The sequence below is a fragment of the Carassius auratus genome, chromosome 28 (genome assembly GCF_003368295.1).
Source record: "Carassius auratus strain Wakin chromosome 28, ASM336829v1, whole genome shotgun sequence".
Lineage (NCBI taxonomy): Eukaryota > Metazoa > Chordata > Actinopteri > Cypriniformes > Cyprinidae > Carassius > Carassius auratus.
In genome coordinates, this window is record NC_039270.1 from 17,166,863 (window position 1) to 17,188,445 (window position 21,583).

Below are 21,583 nucleotides of genomic sequence, written 5' to 3' on the forward strand. Positions count from 1 at the left end.
AATGCCACCAAGTTTCACAATTTCAGTTGCCAGTTTGTGTGCTATATATATATATATATATATATATATATATATATATATATATATATATATATATATATATCAATTTCGAAGTGACTTCTGCTAAAATAACATTTTTGATAATTATAACGAGTGTAATATTAGCTAATTATAATAACAATAACAATATAACAATTAAGATAACACTTGTTTTTGAAAAAAACAAAACAAAAATAAACTAGATAAAAACAAATCATGAAAGACACTTATTATCATAATAGTTTTGTTTTAAAAGAGCTCTATAAGTTTCTATAGTTGTCATTTATTTGTCCATTTTCATTATAAAAAAAAAGAAAAAAAGTTTTCCAAACTCCAATCTCGTTCACTGAGTGGGTTTTCTCTTACCTTTCAAAAGCTGTCCTCCGTTCACTTTCAGCTCAAACAATAGTTCCGTCCACATGTCTGGACACAGTGTTCGCAATAATCCATTTTACCCCTGCAGTAATCACCAGAGTTTGTGCTCTGTCCTGAATCTTGTTGATTCACGTTGCCAAAAAAGCAGGGTCCTGGTAAAGTTTTTGTCTTGTATAAAACAGAGGGGACAGACAATTGAGGGAGCCATTTTAAGGCCCATCCAATTCCTTGTTTGGAGGAGTAGTTGTTGTTTGAGGAGTAGTTTGTAATGCTTCAAGCAAATCGTTGTCACTATCAGTACGTCCACTGCTATTCCAGCTTTACTGAAGGGATTATCAGCTGTAGCGACAATCACTTTTTACACAATTAAAAACAAACATTACTTCTAGGTTAAAACAAAGAGACCGACTAAAACCGCTATGCTTTTAACACTTGATGTTTTCCAATAATGATGATAGTAGTAGTAATGCAATGTCAACAGGAGCCTCTTTTTACTCAAGCTTTCTCAACAGACTTTCCTTAAACAACTGACTAAAAATATCTTTTCTCAGTATAGCAGCATGTAGATCAACGTTTACAGTGTTTTACTTTCTTTCCATTGCATTGCATACTATCATCATTATTGTGTTTTATAATTCTGTTGGTAATGGTGATAACTGATATCGACCCAGTTTGGATCTCAAACGCCTGCGGAATCAAACAGTAGTGTGTTTATAATGTTAATTAAAATCACTTCTCCTCAATGACCCTGTTAGTTATAGAACAATAAAGGGAAGCCTTTTGAGACTTAAAAAACAAAGCCAAAGTATCTGAAATCAAACGCAATTTTCAGAAGATCCATCCCTTTGCCTTCGTCTCCTCAGGATGCCCTTAAGTCCTGTGAGGGTGTACCAGTTTCAGACAGATTTTCGTTTTAATGCAGAGAAAGGAATTATCAGTGACAGAGCGCTACACCAGCAGCTGCTAATTCTTCAAAAGCCGTGGCTTTCAGTCAGAAAAATGTAAAGATTCTTCATAATTTATTTCTTTGAATGAAAATATATTTATATATCATGGATACTTTCATAGTTTATATATTCTCTTAAAATTTGTAAATCTTTCATTGTCTTTTTGCACTTTAAGTCCGTGTTTGTTTTCTTTTTTTCCCCTCAACTGTGAGAGCCTTCGAGAAAGGGGAGAATGTGAGTCCATCATCATCATGAAACATAAGCCCTCTACACAGTGCTGGTCTACTTATCCATTTTTCTTTCTTAGGACTGCGAACCTCTACAAAATTTTAATGATCCATTTTGTTATCTGAGCTTTACAGTTCTCAATACCATTTTCAGATGTGATTTTTCGTTCTCAGCCACTGTCCATAAATACTTAAGGTTATTCATGTATTTCTATATACACTTCCTACCTAACGGTGAGTATGGTTTTGATTTTCGTAGCATCTTTGCTTTATTGATGGAGTTCTGTATTTGATGGTGTACAGTGTACACGCGGATCTTTTCGTCTTCTGAAATATGTCTGTACACATGCTTAGTGTGCAAAGATTTTGCTTTGGTGCAAGTTTGGCACATAATTATCAATCTTGCATTACAAAAAACATATCGATTTATAAGGTATTGGCAAGTGTTGTTTTGTTTGCTGATGTCTGATGACCCCCTTCATATGTGCGGATCAGAGAAATGCAAAGACTGATTTCAAACTGTGGTATGGTTGCCTGTCTTCCTTCTAGAAATTCCCTCAACTCTTTGCCAGCCTATTTACTTGGTAGCGATTTCACAGCTGTATCTTGTATTATTGTGTAGGTAATATTTCATACAATGCTGGGTCTGCCTTTCTCATTACTCTTGAGAACATGCCCATAGGGGTTGAACAGCCAATACCCTTCATCTGTTTCTGTCTCCCTGATACTCTTTCTCCATCTTTTATCTGTACATTTACCTTTCTCCCGCTCTCCCTTACTCTCTTTCTCAACTTCAGATCTGGGTTTCTTGGACATTCTCTTTGGAGCCGCTCTTGAAAAGCAATGGCTCAATCTGTGGGTTCTGCCCTTTACCCATCAGGCCTTTTAGTGACCAGTGGCTGCCAAGGGTTGGCAGAAGCACTGGAGAAGGCATGGAGCATGATGTACTACTTGCAGAGACTGGCACCTGTGTGCAAGAGATGGGGGCAGTTTGGGCAAGGGAGCAGGGCGAAGGGTTGTTGTTATTGTTTAGGCCTCCACCTGAGCCTCCGCCAAGACCCAGACCCATCATGTTATTGTTGAAGGGATGGGGCTTGTAGTAATGGTTGAGATGCTCTGCTCGTGCAAGGTCTTGGAGGTTGATTATTTCGGGGAGGTGCATATGCAAGCTCTGTCCACCTCCGCCTGACCCTCCTTGTGGTACCGTGGATCCTCCTGAGATGCCGCTGCCACGGATGCCCGTTCCCGCTCCAATCTCATCTTCTACATTAATGATCTCGATGGCTCGTGCTGCCCCGTGGTGTTTGTGCAACTGATGCTGCTTTCTCAGCTTGTAAAACACCACCAGCATGACAGCAGCCATGAAGGTAATGGCCACGAAGCAACCAATGATGATCTTGGTGGTCTTCATCACATCATCCAGTCCAGAGGGATAGTTGGGCTCAGATATGGGGACAATGAAAGTGGGTTTGGTTGCTCGGGGAGAAGACGATGAGCCAAGGATTGAGAGAGAAGAGGCAGTAGTGGGGACAACTTTATGCCAGAGGTGCCCGGAAGGTGTAGGCCCAGGAATATGGATGAAGGTCTCGTTGAAGACACGCAATGCAGATTCTTCATCTCCCGTAGACTCCACAGTTTCTACAGTGACAGTGGTGAAGTAGGTGTAGTTGACACTGACGTCTGCTGCAGTCACATTCAGGACAGCGGTTGCTGTTGTGTTCCCAGCTGAGTTGGTCACCATGCAGGTGTACTGGCCGGTGTCACGCAGAGTTACGTTGGTGAAATTCAGTGTGCCATCATGCAAAACGGAAATCCTGACCTTATAGGAGCCATGGGTCATTAGGGTGCCGTTCGGAGTGATCCAGTTCACGGAGGTCATGGAGGTACCAGTGCGACACTTTAGCTCAGCAGCCATGCCCTCAGTCACATTGAGGTCAGTGGGTGGCTCCACAATGACGGGGGCATAGCAGGTAAAATGGCTCTGGTCTAACTCTCCTATGTACTTCCCCTTAAGGTAGGGTGGTGCGTGGCACCGCGCACAGCAAGTTGTGTTGCTCGGCACAGTTTCCTTCAGCCACCAGCTTAGCCAAAGCACATCGCAGTTGCACACCCATGGGTTGTGATTGAGGTGCACTCGCTCCAGCTTCTGCAGAGGTGTGAAAAGGTCATGGGGCAAAGAGTGCAGGGAATTGTGGGATAGGTTAAGCTCCTCTAGGTTCTTGAGATCATCGAACGCATTGCGCTCAATGACCGACATCTGAGAGTGCATGAGCCATAGTTTGCGCAAAGATTCCAGGCCTTGGAAGGATCCAGGTCTGATGATTTCCAGACGGTTCCCAGATAACTCTAGCTCCTCCAATCGCACCAAGGAAGTCAAATTAGGGATGTCCTTCAGGCCACACATACCCAGGTTCAGGTAGCGCAGGTTGATTAGTCCGACGAAGGCCGCGTCAGATATATAATCCAGCTTCTTGAGTTCGCCCAGGTCAAGACGCCGCAGCGAGGGGACACGGTGAAAGGCATAGCCTGGTAAAGTCTCAATGGGGTTATTTCGTAACCACAGTTCCCGCAGCTTGCTGAGGTACTCAAAAGCTTGTGATGGCACCAGAGTGAGGCGGTTGTCGAACAGTTCCAGAGTGTTGAGGTTTGGGAGGCCATTGAAAGCACCCACCTCTATCTGACGAATCTGGTTCTTGGAGAGCTGGAGAATCTCCAGGTGCCGCAAATGTTTGAATGTGTCTGATTTTATCACCTAAGCGAGAAAATTACAAGTACAAGTTTAGGATTAAAGTTATGTGTGATCTGTTTGTTCCTGTGAAGGATGATCATTTTAGAACATAAAAAGTCTAGAACATAGACAAAGAAATTATATTCATTTTCTGTTGTGCTTTACAGAAAAGTTGTTCTGCAAGTTGTTATCCGTCACTCTTAATGTTTGAAGAAAAACACATTAAAGGAATAGTTCATCCAAAAATAAAAACTGTGTCATTGTTTACTCAACCTCATGTTGTTCAAAAACCGCATGCTGTTATTTTTAATCAGTGAAACACAAAAGGGGAATTTTAGAAGAATCGTCAAGCATATTTTTTTTCAGGTCATAGTGACCTTTTTTTTAATCTAAAAAACAAACAACAAAAAACTACAGAAAATCACTGTAAAATTAATCCATAGGACAGCTCTGTGCAAGGAACAGAAAAAAAGTTGCTGTTCACAGCAAATCTCCCCCTCCGCTGTAGCACTCAAATGTAATTCGACACATTTGAACTGGCATTTGAACCATGTTCAGTTCTGACACACAAACAAATGCTGTTTAGTGTCTGTGTTAAAGCTGATACAAGGGCACTGGACCATTTTAGAGAAAAAAATATAAGTGAATGTCTGTTCTCGCACACCATTATCATATGGATTCAAAACAACAGATGTAATACTTTTATTGTGTTTCTGTTTGTTAGTTTGTTTTTGTATCTTAACAGAAATTGATATCATGAACAGATGACAAAAAAACTGCAAAAAGATTCCTCAAAAAGCTCTAATTTTCCAAAGAACAACATATAAGTTTTAAGCGACATGAACGTGAGTAAATGATGACAGAATGCTCATGTTTGGGTGAACTGTCCCTTCAAAACCCAATGCAAAAAGGCCACACATAAATTGGCTTGCAACTGTAAATCTCAGTAATGGTGAAAACAGACATATTTTTAGAATGTGCTAAAACCTGATGAAAGAATAAATGAAAAGACTAGAGAATATTCACACGTCCTAAATGCTATGGGTTCTAAAACAATTTGTCTCTGTGCATTGGATGTAGCCAGAACTGCTTTTCTTGGGCAGCGAGAAGCTTCCTCCTGGCCTACTGCCACAATCCCCTCAGTATATAGAGCAGGGGAGGGGAGGAGGGTGTTAAACACACTGGGTTGGGGGTGTTGAAGAGGAGGGTGGGAACTGTCAGAGCTGCACTCTTGTGGTAAAATGCTATGGGAGAGAAAGAAGCCAAAGAATCTAGGATGCCTCCAGGTATTAAAACATTTTTAGATTTTTAATCATTTCAAGTGGGGCTCGAGGACACAACAAACCAAATCAGAATTTTTATGCTTAAATGGAGGCTTGATGAAAAGCATTATTATTATTCTTCAATTTTAATAAGCTTGTTTTTGGTTAACACTTTCACTGTCGGGGTAAACAGTGTATTTGCTGTTATCTTTTTCATCTTGGGAATAAATCTAAACCTTCACACTCAAAGTAGGTCATATTAACACCTGACTTCACTCTAAAACTTTAAAGGGTTAGTTCAGCCAAATATTAAAATTATGTCATTAATAACTTACCCTCATTTTGTTCTAACCCATAAGACATCCGTTTATCTTTCACCAAATCGAACTGAATCATTTTAAATGGTTCGCATCTCCAATACGCATTAATCCACAAATGACTTAAGCTGTTAACTTTTTTAATGTGGCTGACACTCCCTCTGAGTTCAAACAAACCAATATCCCGGAGTAATGCATGTACTCAAACAGTACACTGACTTAACTGCTGTGAAGAGAGAATTGAAGATGAACACCGAGCCGAGCCAGATAACGAACAATAGACTGACTCGTTCACGAGTCAAGAACCGGTTGCAACGGTTTTCGGATCACCAGTAATTCTCTCGGACAGTTCGATTCAATAAACCGGTTGAAGAAAATGGTTCACCGGTTCTTTTGCGCTCGACGTAATGCCATCATTGGCGATGATTGCCCTTGATTCAAGCCTTCGGTTTACCCGCGCTCATAACACTAGCACAGAATCAGTTCAGAATCAATCACCAAAAGAATCAGTTCGGTTCAGGTCTTACGGGTTTGCAACAACATGAGGGTAAGTTATTAATGACATAATTTTGATTTTTGGGTAAACTATCCCTTTAATATTTGAGCAAGGCTGAGCCATTTGTGTTTAACACAACTTAGTTTACAAGCAACATTAGTGAAAACGACACTCAATAAATCTAAGAAACAAACAAACATAAACATCCTCTCCCAAAGCCGGATGGGAAATAAAGTTGTAGTCAGTATTTACCTGTATTGAGTTCTCTTGTAAGTTGAGGTATCGTGTGTTGTTTGATATACTGTCGGGCACCTCTTCTAAGTTTCGTTTTGTGCAGATCACTCGACTAGCTTGATTAGAACAACTGCACAGCGTGGGACAGGTGGAGGCGGCTCCGACTGCCTCTTGGCCTGGGAGGATGAGCCACAACAGCAGCTGAGCCAATAAGAGGAGGAGGGGGGAGGGACTAGGAAGGCTGGTCACCGTGGTGATGCGCATGGCAACTGGGTCATGACCCTTCCTGTGTTCCAAAGATGATGGTAGGCTGATTCCAATGTCTCCAGTACTGTCTCTTTAACTGTTGTAGAGTCCTCCCGTGATGGATGTCACTTCTGCATTTTTCAGTGGAAATATTCTCCTTAGTTGGTGGCGTGTTTTGTCTTTGTTTATTTTTTCATTCAGATAGAATTACATAAGTTGTGTTGTCTTTGCGTTAACAGGTCCTCTTATTTGATAGGCCTCTTTGTGACGAATGCATGGTTTACTGCAAAAAAAGAAACAAAGAAGACAGCCATGTTTGTCATGTCAAATATTTCAGGTTCACATAATAGCTAAAATGCCACACAATAATAACTTGCAATCAAGTGAATGTTAATGCATCAAGCTGAAAGGGACAAAAATATTATAATACAATTTTTAGGGATGCAATCACTAATGACAAAGCCCCGCCTTCTGAAAGAGAGCCAATCACTAATCTGTAAGGTCAGCACGTCACTGCAGCTGCTGTTAGAAGTCCCGTTTGTTATAGAAACAGTAAACGTTCTGAGACATGCGCATGCACACTGTATGATATAGGGAAATAACCTTATTTTATTACAGCATTTAGGATACAGTTGTTGTCATATTTCATTGGGGATTTCAAATATGAAATGTATTCATTAGCTTGGTGACCAGTTTTGGAGAATTGAATTTTTCCCCATTCAAAGAGATAGGAGCTGCGATTGCATGCCTTAGAGCCGTTTTAAAGATGGCTGCCGAGTGACATGACTTGCCTTAAAGGGACTTTGGCTACACTCACCTTTACCAGATTTGTGTGCGTAGCTCCCTTGTGCATTTCTACAATAATAATGCAAGTGTGAACTATGGTACTAATCTTTATGTCCATACTCTCTCATAGACTTGAGGGTCATGGGGTCTTAGAGTAGCATTAACTGGTGCAACGTGATTTGGCTGATGGATGGTTTATTCAACCTGAACCCCATGCAATGAGGCTTAACTACCTCAGGTTATTTAGACTCCAGTAACCTTATATAAGGGTATCCAATGAGACACAGGCTATTACTAATGATGATGGCCCTAATTATCATACTCTGACATGCCTGTTCATCTAACACAGGATTTTACACTCAGCACAGTGACATATTAGAGAGGAAGAGAGACAGGAGATGGAGAGAGAGAGAGAGAGAGAGAGAGAGAGAGAGAGAGAGAGTAGGGCAGAAGGCAGAAGGATGGAGAGATTATTAAACTGATAGATGACTGTACAGCTGCAGGGATAGAAGAGACTCATCAACACTAATAGATGAATACTGAGACAGAGAGAGAGATCCAAGAGAAATGTAAACGAGAGACAGACAGAAAGGAACAGATATAGAGAGAGGGAAATGTTAAGAGGATGAGATAGAGGGTGTGGAAAGAGAGGAGATGGAGAAACATTAAATATTAATAATTTCTTCCAGAGAGAGATGCATGAGGAAGGCTTAATAGAAAGGGATGGATATGAAACCGACAGAGAGATAGAAGGAGGAGAACGACAACATAGGTGCATCAAAAACAACAAGTGCACAAGAAAGATGGGAGAGATGCAGGCAAGACAACACAAGGGAATGAATATAAAACAGGTAGTTATAGAGAAAAGAGATAACTGAACTGATGTTTGTGTGTGTATGCCGCTAATATGTTTGTGTGTGTAATATTAGTTTGGACAGTCAATGATGATACCAACACACACATACAAGCAGGTCTGTAACCCTAACCCTAACCCTAACACACTGGGTCACGTTTACTAATAATCACATACAAGTATATTTATTTATGAGCACTGGAAAGGTTATCAGATCAAATTACGGCAGACAAAGTGTGTATGCACATACATTTGTGTTATTACATGTTATTTTTAGTTAGTTTTTAAAGGTCACATTAAACATTAAAAACTTTAGATTACTTCAAGACCCTGCAAAAATATCTGCCACAGATGATGTCACTCTATGGCTTTTCTTTTGAATAATGAAAGTAGAAGCATTCAAATTGTTGAAATCTAGGCCTATTATTTACTCCATATTGTATTGTTGAGTCAAGCAGTCTGCTAGTCAAATGTCTTTCCATCTTCTAACAGTTTGCATGCATATGGATGAAAGTGAAAGGAACATTATGTCTGCACCTGTCTTCACCTGTTAAGCCATTTTTCACTCTTTGCAAACGCTCTAAAGAGATATTTTCCCCTGAAGGGGATTTTCAAGAAATGTCAACTTTGTCATTCTTAATGATATAAAAACAATAAAAACTTTTTATAGAGGCTTAAACTACACATGACCAACTGCACTTTTAAAAACAAAACCAGACTGAGTTATGATGCACATTATATTGTTTAATGAAGTACTGTCACTTAGTTTATCAGTTTATTAAGAAATATTTTCTATAAAAACTCTTTGGCTTCACACATTTCCTGTTTCTATGGCCACCTGGATTCTGTGGAATGTATGTATGTGTGCTTAATATTTATCCTACATTTAAACAAAATATAAGTGTGAACTGAATTAATGAATCATGAGTTCTGCCTGAAAATGTTCACCTACTCTCTATAATAAGCACAAATATAAGGTGATGAACCCCCAGGTCAAACACACACACACAATCACACTCCAGTCAGGGGAACAAATGTGATGTCCCCTGCTGCTGCTTGACTGTGACCATAACCAGTGTTTTACTGTAAGCATTAGCATGCTGTTATGGGCAAAAGCCATTTGCAGAGCTGTCATGTAACAGGAAGCCATGCCCCAGGCCTTCTTCTACAAACACTGCAACTCAAGCATCACTAATACAGTCATAGCTACCTGCAGCATACCTGCCTCTCTACATCCATACTGCATCTGCTGCTAACCGGTGGCTAACCACACTCACGATTACTGGACTATTATAGCCCCAAATGTGTTTTCAGCATCCTGGACCTTATGTGCGGTCTTTTCCACAATTTAAATAGAAGAAAACAACAATGCGGGAAATACTAATGATCAAATGTAAATGAAAACTGACAATGAAACTGAAGCTCCACACAGTTACCTTATGACAGTGGTTCTTAACCAGGCAGCCGGTAAAAAAAAAAAAAAAAAAACATATTTCTTTATTTCCCTCAATAACTATTGATGCACATACAGTTTCAGACATACAGCTACTGCAACCACAAAATAAATTGTGGTTAATTAAACATATTGCATTAATTAGCCATGTTAATTTAATAAAAAAAAGTTTAAAAACGAGCAGTGTTATTACAATTACAGCAAAAATACTGGAAATATGTGTAAATAATACAGTATGTGGCCTTTAAATCAAAAAGGTTGCCCTGCCTTACAGATTGCTGGTGCAAACTAATAAACTAGTTTTTGATTAACAAGTTGCAAAAGTGTCATAAAAGTGGTCCATTTAACTTGCACACTATATATAGAAAATGGTTTAAGAATTTTTTTTTATTTTGAATCTGTTTCACGAAATTCATTCACAGACTGATGTGATTCTTGACTTCAGCCGCTGTGGTTCTCAGTTTATCAGCTCACTGGAGAAGATTCAGTAAATAGTGATTTCAATTTAGGCTTTTTTCTCTCACAGAGCTGTTGTATGACTTCAACGAACCTAAAATAAATAAATACAAACAGAATCTGATTCATTAATGAAACCCGCTTTATAAATATGTGTGTAGCAGGAATCTACACTGCTGTAAATACCCCAAAATATACTGAAATGTATTTGAAATACATTTATTCATGCTAAGTATACTACAAACACATTTATATATTTATGTACTTAATAAAAATACCAGTTGTACTTTTGGTAAACTAAAGTGGTGTAATTAAAGTCTGCTAAATTGGAACAACTGATTTTCTGCCTAATGCTCTTTAATTGTGCGGAAGTAGTGCTGAAGTCCAACTCAAGATACACTGAAGTATATTTGATTGTGTTAAAGTGGAACTATTGCAAGAATACTTCAGGTACACTTTGAATAGCTTGCATTTAAAGATTGATTTTAATCAAAGATCATACAATCCTCATCAACACATTTTAGGTTTATTGTTAAGAAATTTGCATTGTGAACTGTTGTAGTAGAAGTAGTAGGACATCCAGGAATTTTTTCAACAACTGTTTATTGCATAATGTGTACTGCTTATTTGAAAAAAATACACGTTTTGTTCACAAGAACAGTTCACTTAAAATATTTGTTCCAAAACAAAGAGATTTACACTTTTATATATATATATATATATATATATATATATATATATATATATATATATATATATATATATATAATACATTTATTTCATAATAAGTTCAAATCTACTACTGACATTTTTACTGACATATTTAATAGTTAATATAATTTAATAATTATATTGAATAGCTTGCATTTAAACACAGATATTGTTCAAAGATCATAATCCTCATCAATAGTAACATTAAAACACATTTTAGGATTATTATTAAGAAATGTGCATTGTGCAATAAAGAAATACTCCAAATAAAGTTGAACTACAATTTAAGATCAGTCAGTATAGGTCAATTATTATGTTTACTGAAGTATACTTAAGTATTTAAAGTATACTTGGAAAAATTGTTATGTCTTTTAAATAAATTATGGCTTAAGGTTTTTTTTTTTTCTTTTTTTCTGGAATATACCCCGGTAGGACTTTTTCCTTTAAACAGACATTTAGAGATAAAGATTTATTTTATATTGTATCATTGTAATGTTGTTTACATTTACTGATTTCATGATAATAAGGTTTTGTATTATATACACTTCTAGCAAACGTACCAGCTCAATGAGGGCAAATGGGAAACACACCGTGCAAGCTTATGCATTTAACAGCGTGACTTAACCAGGTTACATCTGATCTTTAAAATGGATCATGTGCTCAGTCCCTGATGTTTGCAGAATCTCATCACACTCGTTCGTAACGTTGCATTTTGGGAGCCAAAAGAAAAGGGCAAGAGCGCTCACCATGAAGTAATTATTAAAACATCATCTTGGAAATTATGGTCACCTTATTTTATCTATCTGTGTCGTGTCATCTTCATGCATGATTGACAAGAGCTACAATTAGCTCAGCATGCTAACTGCCAATTAAATGGCTGTAATGGGAGATGGCATCTGCTGTGATGCTGACGGGAAATGGAGTCCAAAAATGTGAGTGATGACAGGAAATTGAGTCAGCTGTGAGCCTGTTGGGAAATGTGGTTTGAATGGTTGGTTCCCTTTGCACAAAATGTGTTTGAGGTGCACACGTGAGACGCCGTGATCCTGTTATGGTCACTGGCTCTCACTTACTCGAATTCTCAACCCACCTTGAGCCCTTTATCACATGCTTTGTGTCTCTCGGTCCATACCCGTGTTAAACCCCGCTGATTGCCTTTATTCTCTCTCCCTTTCCAGAACCCTCTCTCACACTCCTGTCTGTGTCCAGCTGGTGTGTAAATACGCCGTTGGCGTCTAAGCCTGATGAAAGGTTAACCTGCTGCACTGAAACATATTAACCCTTTAGCCTGGAGGATCTCAGTCTCACTCAGTTACCATGGTTCGCTTTCACTAAACTTTCTCTCGACAGTGATATCCTTTTCATATAGTACCTCTATCCCAGAGTGCTTTTCTCACATAAATACGCACATATTTATAATTTAGGCTACTGGTGGATGAAAGTCTGCACTGCGCACATTTCATTAAAGATGAAATGTGAACATTTCAGTAATGAAATAATCAGTGCCCAGTGAAAAATAAATATACTTAAATGTATTTGAAATACATTTATTTTATGCTAAGTATACTACAAACACATTTACATATTTATGTACTTAATAAAAACACAGGGCAATTATATTTTTAGTATACTAAACTTTTTTACATAGAGTAGATTAAACTGGAACAACTAATTACAATCCTCATCAAAAGTGACCAGGCACGTGCACACATACCTGCCCTTTTTCTTCCTCAAGATTTTTTATTTTGTTTTATTTATTTATATCTCTTTGTTTTGGAACAAATATTTTAAGTGAACTGTTCTTGTGAACAAAACCTGTATTTTTTCAAATAAGCAGTACACATTATGCAATAAAAAGTTGTTGAAAAAATTCCTGGATGTCCTACTTCTACTACAACAGTTCACAATGCACATTTCTTAATAATAAACCTAAAATGTGTTGATGAGGATTGTATGATCTTTGATTAAAATCAATCTTTAAATGCAAGCTATTCAAAGTGTACCTGAAGTATTCTTGCAATAGTTCCAGTTTAACACAATCAAATATCCTTCAGTGTATCTTCAGTTGGACTTCAGCACTACTTCCGCACAATTAAAGAGCATTAAGCACAAAATTAATTGTTCCAATTTAGCAGACTTTAATTACACCACTTTAGTTTACCAAAAGTACAACTGCAGGGTATTTTTATTAAGTACATAAATATGTAAACGTATTTGTAGTATACTTAGTATGAAACATACATTTATATTTATATATATTGATTTTGCACTAGGGTCAATATACATATGTTATAACATATGTAACACACACACACACACACACGCATATATATAGTACTGTTAATATTATATTACATAAAAGGCCTTCGAGTCCAAAAAGTTGCGAACCAATGCTTTAAGGTGTGAGAGGGAAAAAAAATGGCACACATTACCTTTAACCTCTCAACGATAATACTCACCCATGAACATGTCTTACTTTTAGCACGGATACTGTACACAGCCTCACATAGCAGTCGCAGAACACTGCTTCCTCCAGAGGGAAAGTCCAATTTTAGGACAAGAAACTACCATGAATTCTGGGGGCCTCTTTGATTGAGCTACAAACATTTTATTATATCAGCTGTAATAGAGAGGTGATGCTTCAGCATTACATTTAAGATCCCTTCATGAACAATACACATACTGCGGCGAGAGAAGCGGTGTACATCTGAACATACTCCCCCCTGCACGTCTGCCAGCTGATGCGGAGAAAGAAAAAAAATGGCTATTCTATTTTTACTTGAGAGTTCAGTCCAGCAACCGTGTTTATTCCTTTTAGAGGGAGATGTTTGAGGTGGTACGCCCACAGACAAGGGAGGGGGGCTAAAATAAGGGATTCTGCCGTGTAAGCGAAACCCCAGAGATAACCCATTCATCTGCTGTTATACAACAAAACATGTGGACCTATGATGAAAAATGGTAATTATTGGTCGGGCAGATTGCCATTGACAGATGCACTGGCACAACTACAATATGTATGTTGAGCTGTTATTGTTTCCCCTGTAATAAAATTTTGACAATTCATTTTAGTGGCTAACACACTGGGAGGCTGCACGATCTCAGCTGAGATAAGACTACTGCAGTTAGGAGTTTTTACAGACCGAGCATCAATAAAGTGTTTGTGAATCACTGGAAACAGGCATGATGATATATAGAATAGCCTCTGGCGTTCAGTGAGCAATACATCTAAAAATATCTGACCATCAAGTTATCTTGGTCTGAAAAGCTGAGATCAATGGTGCAAGTTACACAAAAGGCCCTGATCCTCAGCGTTGCCATGATGTTAATGAAACGTAACTAAATCCAATAACTGGGCCATACGTTCCTCACACAGAGCTGTACAGTGTGTTAACTAGGCTCAGCAGTCGGCTAAGTACCTTATCATCAGCACAGACAGTGAGCAAGCTAACATAAACTAGAGCAGCCGGGGAACGACTCTGATTATGAAAACATTACAGAAAAGAAAAACCATACATATTTAAATCTCTACTCAGCATACGGATGGATTTATTCGAAATGGCAGGCATTTACTATGTCTTCGCAATAGAGTGGTAATTCCAAAAGCGAAGTTAGTTAAAGGCAATCTGATGAATTTAGTATGTAATTGTAATTACGAAGACATGATGACCCTGACGTGACTTATAAAACTAATTTAACACTTTATTAATAAAGACACCGATTAGAGATATCAGAGCACTGCCAAAGTGCTTCGACAACCTACAAAATTAGAACATTTCAAATGTTCTATGACATTTCAAATTATAATAACTATGGTATAAATATATGTCTAAGGTATCTTAAAGTCGAAGCCTGCATGTAAATCTTTCATTATCAAATTGAGAATAAAAAGCACACTGAGTCTGCATGAACGTCTTCGTGGTGCTAATAATATAGAAATGAAAAAAGCTGGGACTTGAGGACCTAGACTCTGTGGTGTGAGTGGAGTTTCTAGTGGCACTTGCACATCCTCGATACTAATCTACAGGTCAATTTTCTGACCAAAAATGACAGAGCACAAAAGCCCAGCAGGGTGATTTTCCCCCAGATCTGCTCCTGGAGTAAATGTGCCTGATGTCCTTTACTGACAGACAGAAAGTTCACACTGCCTGTCACTCAAGATGACGGAAAGGAACTCATCTCTGTGTAAATAATGATTGAACTGTAACAGGTGCGTATGTTTGTTTCTAATAATTTCTAACTGTTTATTTTATTATATGAAAGAATTAAAGACAAAAAGATGTAGGCTATAAAAGCTTACTGCCTAAAGGTTAAGTCAGTGTGCACACTGGATGGAAGGACACGCACAAGTCTTCATTAAAACACATCCATCCACAAGTTTATAGATTCAGTATTCGTGAGCTAGACCGGGCTTATTAAAATAATGTAATCTTTAGTGTAGTTAATAATTGATACAATATTTCACAATATCAGCATTTTTGTACTGTATATCCAAAAATGTCCCTCAATACTTGACGCAGCGCATGACTGTTTTTCTAGAATGTCTCAATCCAGCTCGCAAGCTCAGGATGCAGGTGATTTTTTTTGCCTAAAATTTTTTTATAAATATATAAGCAGTAAACATTTAACTTTGCAACTTGGTATGCCTTAATGCCAAGTTGATATCAAGAACTGTGTTGCTAAATAAATATTTTATACAGTGTTTGTAACCTATTTCTAGGAAGAATTAAGCTCTGTTGTGCTAATGTAACGTGACGCGTAGCGATATTTTATTTTTAGGCAGTCACATGGGAGAGTGGCTGACATGTTTTTTTATTCTGTTGCTCCACTATGGGCAGCAAAAATGCATCTGTCAGTACTCAACCACAATAGGGTCTGTGTTACAATTCGTTTTTTAACTTTCTCTCCATTATTTATCAATTCGGTAACCCCAAAGAGGAGCTGCAGTCTCTCTGCATGCCTTGGGTTACAAAGTCCTCTGATCTTTGCTATAAGAAGTGTGTGCTCAGCCTCATTTTCATCCCCATCTTGTCTCCCATTATTGTTCTGGTCCTGGGATTTCAAACTGCCATGCTGAATCCAAGTAAAACAGCCTCAGAGATGCACTGAGCCAAGACTTTTACATAAATAAATGTGCACACTCACCCACTTAAAAAAGACCAGATATAACATATCGAACCAAAAGGTTCTCATTTTCTCAAGCTGTCTGTTTAAATGAAGAAATCTTTACTTGTGTATAGTACTTGAATACTTTCAAGTTGCTTCTACCCCAATCTTTGTTTGGGGTCAGACAGACTTCAGAGTGATTTAAATAATTCAAAAAATATATGTAACAAGCTTACGAACTAACTTGACAACGCTCTTAAACGCACCATTTAAAATTTTATCAAAGTGTATAAAACATAAATAAATGCAATAAATTATCCATTGCCATGATACAGAGGAACATGCTCGAAGAATTTTAATGCAAAATAAATGTCAGTATTATCATTTTCACACAATCATAATTGCACACTTTCTAAAAAAAAGAAAAAAAAAAAAAATCAACTCAACATTTAGGAGAGTTTTAGCCGTCTACAAACAATGGTGAGTGTGATTTCACCAAAAACAACATGTTCCTGAATCATCATCCTTGTTGATCCTGGAACAACATCCCAATCAACCAATCAGAGTCGAGGGATATGTTTTCAAAAAATGTCTGTTTTAGGCTTACAGTCAGGGTTTGTTATTCACCATAATTTCCCACTGATTTAGGAATAAATTATGGGTAGGGTTCGGCTTAGGGGTAGGGATTGGGTTAAGTCTAGATTTTTGGACAATAATGTTGATCCAAGATAAACAAAAGATGTTGATCCAGGAACATGTCTTACTTGGCAAAATCATGGCAACCTGCAAAAAAAAAAAAGCTTTTTAACCCAAGGGTCATCATGATTTTGCCAAGACAGACATGCTCCTGGATCAGCATTTTTTTTCAACATCATTGTCCAAATATAGTCCTTACCCTATCCCTACCCCTAACCCTAACCTGTAATTCATCCCTAAAATCAGTAGAAAATGATGATTGAATAACAAGGGTTTAGAAGCACCTAACTGTGGTTGCAAGGCTAAAACTGACATTTCCTGTAAACGTGTCCCTCAACTCTGATTGGTTGCTTGGAATGTTGTTCCAGGATCAAAAAGGAAGTTGATCTAGAAACATTTTGCACTTGGTGGAAACCGCATTCACCTAAAGCCAAGTGCAAGACTTGAACCAATGAATGAGGTTTTGACATCACTTTCTCATGTCCCACACACACTCCTCCACACACATGTACACAGCTCGGCTCCAGCGGTCAGAGACATGACTAATAGTATGCTAACTCTCCTGCTTTGCGTTTGCTCTGTAGTGGCTGATTTATGTGCAGGCTTGGGGGACAGAAGCCCCCCAGGTTATTGAAATATTCCACATGGGGTTTGAGGCTGAATGTTTGTGCAGGTAAATCGATAGTGGCAGTCAATATTCTCCCCATGGCTAAGCGAGTCAAGAGGGGCGAGCAGGGGATGACACCTGCCCACCTCCTTACAGTTCACATCACATATCGCAGCAAATTAATCCCGACCTCCATTTTACTTTCACACTTTATTTTTACACACCAGAGTTAACGCTGCCGTCTGCCAAGGACATGATCTGTGTGTGGCCATATTCGAATGGTCTGTGAGAGACTGCGGGGCTGGATGAGATCTGATGGGATGTGATTGGGAATGATGGGGCTGCTGATGGTAGAGGAGAGATCCTCCTCTCGCATGTGTCATAAAGTTTTAGCACAGGGCTTTGCACGGTGATATTGTGGGTCGGGATGAAAGATGACGTGCGGGACTGTACGACAGTACACACATATGCAGACGTGTAAACAACTCACACCTGCGGGGCACTTTGAAACCTCGAGTGTGCATGGGAAAACAAGTCGTAAGTATTCTGTGATCCTCATCCAATCAGATGTTAAGTACACACAGACACTCTAAGATCATAAGCGCATGTACACAGCACTCTCTCCTACATACATACTAAGACTCCTTCCTGATTTACTCACACTAACAATTCCTCTCTGAGACTACTGATACCTCCTGTCTGACTGCATTTTCATTTCTCCTCATTAGGGTGCAACTGGAGGGCTGGTGTCTGGCCTGTGTGTATGAGGACACTTATCAAAATAAATAAACATGCTGCTGTGATAGCAATACACAGGCAATGCACATATAACATACTGTATATGAAATAACCTCCATACGGCATACATGAATCACCCCGTAACAGATTTATACAGGTGGAGCATGGGGAAGGTGGAGGGTTTCTGAAGCCCGCTGCAAATGCTACAGCAAACACTAGCCAAGTACAGTGAATGTTAAGCAGGAAGCTCATTGGCTGCTAATGTGACAGAAACCAATCAGCTGTACCATGAGGAATGATGCGATTATATCACACTGGTTAAGAGTTCAGTCTGCGCCATCTAAAGTTATGTGAAAGAACGTATTTATTCAGCAAGAACACATTCAGTTGATCAAACAGATTTCTATTCTATTCATAAAAAAACATCCAAAAAAATCTATCCTGGATTCTACAAAAATATATATTAAAAGCATAACTGTTTAACACTGATAATAATAAGAAATGTTTCCTGAGCATCAAATCAGAATAATATAATTATTCCTAAAGAATCATATGACATCGGAGACTGAGTTAATGGCTGTTGAAATAATAATATTACTATTAATGATATTTCACAATCTATCTTTTTTGGGGTTCATTAAAAGGGGTGGTTGATTGCGATATCACCTTTTTAACGTTAGTTAGTTTGTAATGTTGCTGTTTGAGCATAAACAATATCTGCAAAGTTGCAGCGCTGAAAGTTTAATGCAAATGGAGATATCATCTTTTAAAATTCTGTCAGTTTAATGGCTACAAAAATGACAGGTAAGGGACTATAACGAGCTTCAGCCCAGGTCCGTTACATCACAAAGCCAGATAAACCCCACCACCAGGAACACACAACAAAGGGGACGAGGCCATGTTGTGCTGCTTTAGAGAAGAGGAAGAGAAAACTAGGGGTGTGTGTTCAAATCTATGAATATATGAATTACGATTCTGATTATAATGGATTCACAAGTTTCAGAACCAACGTTCCAAAGCAGCGGTTCTCAATCCTGTCCCTCGCGTCACCCTGCGCTACATCTTGCTCTCTCTCTCACTCTCTCTCTCTCATTCGGATCATCAGATCAGCTCCAACACACTTTTCCTTTTATACACTTATTTTCACAAAGCAATGAGAAGCATTATACATGGACACGCGTATGCTTGCTGTGCTATATTATAGCTTTAATCAGAATAAAACCATATATTAAAAGCTAACAGAAGCAGTAGCATTTACAAACAATAGTGTATCTAAAAGTATGAGACTACAACAAATGAACATACTATTAAGAGCCGTGCTTGCACAATCCTTTTCATTAATATTAACTGTGTCTCAATCAGGCTCAAATTGATAAGCAATATAAAGAACGTCATTGTTTACAATAGAGCCGGAGCACATTCTGAGCTTGAGAGGGGCGGGATGTTCAGACGCGCTCGAGGCAGTTTAGCGAAACACAACACACTGAGTTATCTGACCAATCACAGCCCATCGTGTCTTTCTGAGGGAGGGGCTTCATAATAACAGGAAATAAATTGAGGCGTTTGTCAGAGAAGGGACAGATCGATGTGGAATAAAGGTAAATTATGTGAAAAATATGAAGCATGAACACATGTTAGACCACACTCCATAAACACAATCAAGCCTAGAAAAAAAAAACTGTAAATCACCCCTTTAAAAACTAGTTCTTACTGCTAGAATGTGTAGTATATGTGACAGCGTGAACTGTAAGCCAATTATTATTGCTCACTCCTCATGTAAAAGAGCCATAGCCACTAAACTTGGCATAGTCCTTCACCCTGTTCTGTCTTAGGTTGTCTTTTTCCTTTTCTAAATGACAAACAGTTTTATCAGTTGATGATAAACTATCCCACAGACTTCCATTGGAAATTTCTGACAGTATTTCCAAAATATTTCAAGCTACAGTTACTTAGGCTACTGTGATTCAGTACGCTGTATTTTCTAAATAATGAACCTCACAATTTTACTTTAAAGGAATGATCCACTTTTTTAGGCTCAGTTTCTGACTCCCCTAGAGTTAAACAGTTGTGTTTTACGGTTTTCTAATCCATTCAGCCAATCTCCGGGTCTGGAGGTGGCACTTTTACCTTAGCTTAGCATAGATCATTTAATCTGATTAGACCATTACCATCTCGCTCAAAAATGACCAAAGAGTTTCTACATTTTTCCTATTTAAAGCTTGACTCTTCTGTAGTTACATTGTGTACTAAGGCTGACAGAAAATGTAAAGTTGCAATTTTCTAGGCCGATATGGCTAGGAACTATACTTTCATTCCGGCGTAATAATGAAAGACTTTGCTGCTGTACCATGGATGTAGCAGGCACAGCGATATTATGCAGCGCCTGAAAATAGTCCCCAACTAGTTTGTGCAGTTGCAGCTATAGGGGACTATTGGCTAAATTGGATTCAAAAATGGTAAAACTCAACTGTTTAACTCTAGGGGAGTTGGAAAATGAGCCTATTTTCAAAAAAAAGTCTTCCTTTGAGGCTAGTTCTGCCCCAGAAAACGCTGATGCACCAAAATTATATTTAATGTAGATATTATGCAAATAATAAAAAATATACAAGGCCGTTGGCATATATATTGGCAATTAATCTTTTTTTTTTTTGTCTGTTTGTTTGTTTTTGCAGCTGACATGAATGCATTTAATTTATTTTAAGGGAAAGAAAATAAAGAAAATGTAAAAAAAAATCTATATATCATTAACAAACTTGAGGCCTAAACAACGTTCAGTCCTCAAGGCTTTTAAAACTTTCAGGCGAGACTTTGTTAGTCTTGCCGAACTTTCCTTTTCTAGTTTACTCTATGCTGTTGCTGGGGTAATGCAGTAAAAGCATAAAGTTTTTCCCCGCTTGACTATCTCTGCAATAAAAGAGCTTTTGTGGAGCGAAACACCCCTAGGTTGTGAGACATATATACATGTGCTTCTGGCAAACAATTAATTGGCACTTTGCAGTGCTAAAAGTGTTGATACACTTGATTCCTGTTTGGCTGGGAGGAGCGCAGAGCAGCAGCCATTAATCAGAGCGTCTCTCAGCCATTTACAGAAGCATGTAAACTATCACACTGTTGCAGTGACAGTGCAGCCGCAGCCTTGCCAGCTCATCTCAACGATCCGTGTTTCCGTGTGAAAACTTACTTCAGCACTTTTGACCACCTCTCTCTCTTTCTCATTCCTCTCGCTCCTGTGATTTCATCTGGCTCTGTGGACTAAAACCATGCAGACTCTGTATGTCTCGGTCAGTGGGGTGTGGATGCATCCACTTG

The 21,583-nt window shown here is 38.4% G+C and overlaps 1 protein-coding gene across 2 annotated transcripts in view; it reads right to left on the reverse strand.

Annotated features, from left to right (window-relative positions):
* Positions 1-349: 349 nt before the first annotated feature.
* The window catches only part of LOC113047035 (leucine-rich repeat-containing protein 4B-like), a 32,063-nt gene continuing 10,829 nt past the window's right edge, over positions 350-21,583 (reverse strand). For both annotated transcript variants that reach the window (XM_026208275.1, XM_026208277.1), the window contains 2 exons: positions 6,644-7,154; positions 350-4,340 (listed from right to left, as the gene is read on the reverse strand). In XM_026208275.1, coding sequence (XP_026064060.1) covers positions 2,382-4,340; positions 6,644-6,889 — 2,205 coding nt within the window. In that variant the 5' untranslated portion in view covers positions 6,890-7,154 and the 3' untranslated portion in view covers positions 350-2,381. The remainder of the gene's footprint in view (positions 4,341-6,643; positions 7,155-21,583) is intronic.